The sequence below is a fragment of the Quercus suber genome, unplaced genomic scaffold, assembly GCF_002906115.3.
Source record: "Quercus suber isolate HL8 unplaced genomic scaffold, Cork oak 2.0 scaffold_748, whole genome shotgun sequence".
In the NCBI taxonomy this organism is placed as follows: Eukaryota; Viridiplantae; Streptophyta; class Magnoliopsida; order Fagales; family Fagaceae; genus Quercus; species Quercus suber.
The window spans coordinates 303852-307375 of NW_027070184.1; the positions used below are offsets into that span (position 1 = coordinate 303852).

Below are 3524 nucleotides of genomic sequence, written 5' to 3' on the forward strand. Positions count from 1 at the left end.
AAAAAAAAAAAAAAAACAATCCAAACTTGTTAATGATTACATCAAAATCTCTTAATTTTAACACAACGTGTTTATTATACAAATTGACTTGACATGATTCATGTAACATGCTTAACATTCATGTTTGGTGGATATATAAATATCTAATTTCAATTTGTTTAATAAATGGGTTATATTGAGTTGATACTTGATATAAATACCACACATTTTAATATATTTAAAGAATATAACTCAAATTGAATAGCATATTTTAATATTTTGTAAGCACTTTTATTTTTTGAGAACATATTTTGTAAGCACTTAAATTATAATAATTATAAAGAAATAAATTTTATACAAACAATAGTTCATAATAACATCAATTAAAATACTAATATCTTCTAAAAAAATTAAAATATTAACAGCATGCTACTTAAAATATCTTTTTCTAACACAAAATTCCATCCAAATTTAAAAATACACACTCTAAAAAAGATACTAAAATCCAATGATTTTTTTTTTCCCTTTCCTTTGTTTTTAGATAAAAGGATTAAGGGCTTTAGAGTTAGAATTTATCAATATAATCATCAAAATTGTTTTAATTACTCTATTCCTTAGATTTGTTTCTCATTGGCGCCTTATCACTTAATTATATGTCCCTAACTACCGGTCTCCATGTCCCACTCCCACTGAGCTCAAGTTTCAAGTTTCAACTCCCAATCTCATATTTCTCAGTTACCCATTTTAAGGTTGTCTCTCTTTCATCCATGGCCATGACCCACATCCTTAAACCAACCATTTCCATGTCCCCTTATTCACATATCACTCACTCTACACACTCACCTTCGTCTCCATTCAAAACCCACTCTAACTCACACTTGTTCACCACCATTATTCCTTCAAGAATTTACAGCCACCAATCCCCAACACCACCAACACTGTCCAGAAGATTGTTCCTTCCTTCAGTTTCTGGCATCTGGGACGCCATAACTGGAGGTAACAATGCTCGTGAAGCCATACTTGCCATTAGACGTGGAATGCTGCTCTTTAGGCAGGTATACATAAACGCTATGCTTCATGTACTTAACACACTTTAGTTCTTAAAGTTTCTATCTATGTGTTTATGTACTTTTGGTTTATAAGTATTTTGGGTCTGTGTAATTTGGAATGTTTTGTTATTGTTAAGGGTGATGTTCTTGGTTCTGTAGCGGAATTCGATAAGGCAATTGAGTTGGACCCTCGTCAAAAGGCATGTAGGTTGTAGGGAATTTTCTTCTTTTTTTTATTTTTTATTTTTTTTTATTTATTTATAATGCATTTTTGTGATTTGGATTTGTATTATTTGTTGTTTTGGATTAGATTGAATTGGTGATTGTTGTTTTCAGATCTTTGGCAAAGGGGACTATCACTGTACTATCTTGATAGGTACTAATTCTTTAGTGGTTCTAGTTTCTTTGTGCTTGTGTTTGGTTGTTGAGAAAATTCAGGCAAAGAAATAACAAGTAGAAATTTAGAATTAAGAAAAAACATGTTGCTTTTATTCACTTCTCAATAGGTTTGAAGAAGGGGCAGAGCAATTCCGGATAGATGTTGCGCAAAATCCAAATGACACAGAGGAGTCCATATGGTGCTTTCTTTGTGAAGCTCAATTATATGGAGTTATTGAAGCAAGGAAGCGATTTCTTGAGGTAATGTTCACTGTTAAAGAAGGAATACCATTACTGACTTTACTGAAATGTAATAGGATTAACTGAATTAGGCCATAGCCTACATGTGTTGATTTTGAAGACTTAATCACCTGCTAAACAACCAATGGGTATTTCCCTATGCATAAGACACTGAAATATATGTAAATGTGTGTGTATCTGTGCAAAATTGATTAGGTGATCCATGACCTGAAATAGAAAAGTAGGTTACATTATGATTTTATTTTTTGGGCAGAATAGGCTACATTCTGATTTAAGAATAAATTTCACTGCCTAATTGGTATCTGTAGGTAAAGGTCCTGGCAGCCGGAACAAAGTGACTTAATTGGAGTGGGTTTGATGTTTTTGTTCATTTTATAGTAGTAGAACTTCCATGTGAATATGTGAACTGTGGAAAGATAAGTAAAATCCATTTCATCACTTACTGAATGCAGGTTGGCATAGACCCACGACCAGTTATGCGGGAAGCTTATAACTTGTTCAAAATTGGTGGGGATCCTGAAAAGGTGTAATCTAAAGCTTTTGACTTAAAAATTCTTGATTCTCTTTTGTTTCCTGATTTCCTTTTCGTCTACCTAAGCATTTTTGGAACTTAAAACCTACCCAGTTAAGGTCTTTATGGTTGTATATAATCTAAGAACTTCATCTGACTCAAATATTGGTTTTACTGCACAGATTGTTGCTGCATTTTCTAATGGCCAGGGGAATGAGTACTTCTATGCTTCTTTGTATGCTGGGCTTTATTATGAATCTGAGGTTTGTTCTCAGCATTTAAACCTTTCTCGTTATTTTATGCTTCAGTATTTCAGTTAGGCAATTAATTATTAACATTCATAGACATATCAAATGCCTAGTTGGTCAATATAACTTGCATATTCCCACTTACATATATATATATATATATATATATAACTTGGGTATTCCTAGTTTTCAAGCTGATATTTGAGATTATGGTTCAACTAGTTGGATGTTGAGTCTCTATGCTTAATAAGGAAAAATATGGGTTTATGATAGGCTTCCTATAAATGCTCAATAGCAAGAGAAATATGCTTTCAAATCCCCTTTGCTGGTTTAAAAGAGAAATCAAAAGGAAACAAGACCAGATTGACTGATTAGTGTGTACTTTTCTTGATGATTGAAGTAAAATCATATATATGTCATTTGGTCCATTTTTTTGGGGGATGTTAGGATGTAGACAAAGTCCTCAGGTTTGTTCTGCAAACTTGTGGGAATGAATTCCTTTCTCCTTCAAAAGAAATACAAAGGAGCTCTGTTTCAAGTAGTGTAACTATTACTATTAAATACTAAAGGGGTAGTTTTTATCATCTACATCACTTCAGCCTCCCTCAGTAGCCTAAGATAATTCATTTATCAGTAATGTCAGGTAGGCACCGTAAGGGAAGTTATCAATGAGAGTGAACTGAGTTGGCAAAGTTGAGGTTCCATGGAATTATTAATCTAGCACTCATTTTTTCGTGAGATCAAAAAAAAAAAAAAAAAAAAAAGGGATTATGAAAGGAGATTGGGGACATTTTTTGCAGTCTTATATTAGCAATTCTTGGTGATAACTTGGGAGTAAGGAATTGATCCCATTTTCATTTAGTAACAGGAATTTATTTTTCCATTCTCTCTAACCTTGGTGTTATGATGACCCATTGACATTACAATAAAAGAGTAAACTGAGTTATCATGTAGGGCACATGATTACTGATGAGCTTATTGACAACTTTTTACAAAAATTATACTGATGCTATCTTTTAATTGTGGGTGAATGCTTGGAAGGTCACTTTCTGATCTCATCTTAAACTTAGTTACTTTTGTGGATATTTGACCACAGTT

General features: G+C 32.7%; 1 protein-coding gene across 1 annotated transcript; it reads left to right on the forward strand.

The window, feature by feature from the left end:
- Positions 1-648: 648 nt before the first annotated feature.
- LOC112003621 (uncharacterized) lies at positions 649-2441 on the forward strand (the record flags this gene model as incomplete). The annotated part of the gene is given in 6 exon segments (XM_065766817.1): positions 649-1034; positions 1166-1232; positions 1365-1404; positions 1535-1667; positions 2120-2191; positions 2361-2441. Coding segments are annotated over 6 exon segments (681 nt in total), but the record flags the coding sequence as incomplete, so codon positions are not given.
- Between the last annotated feature and the right edge of the window lie 1083 nt (positions 2442-3524).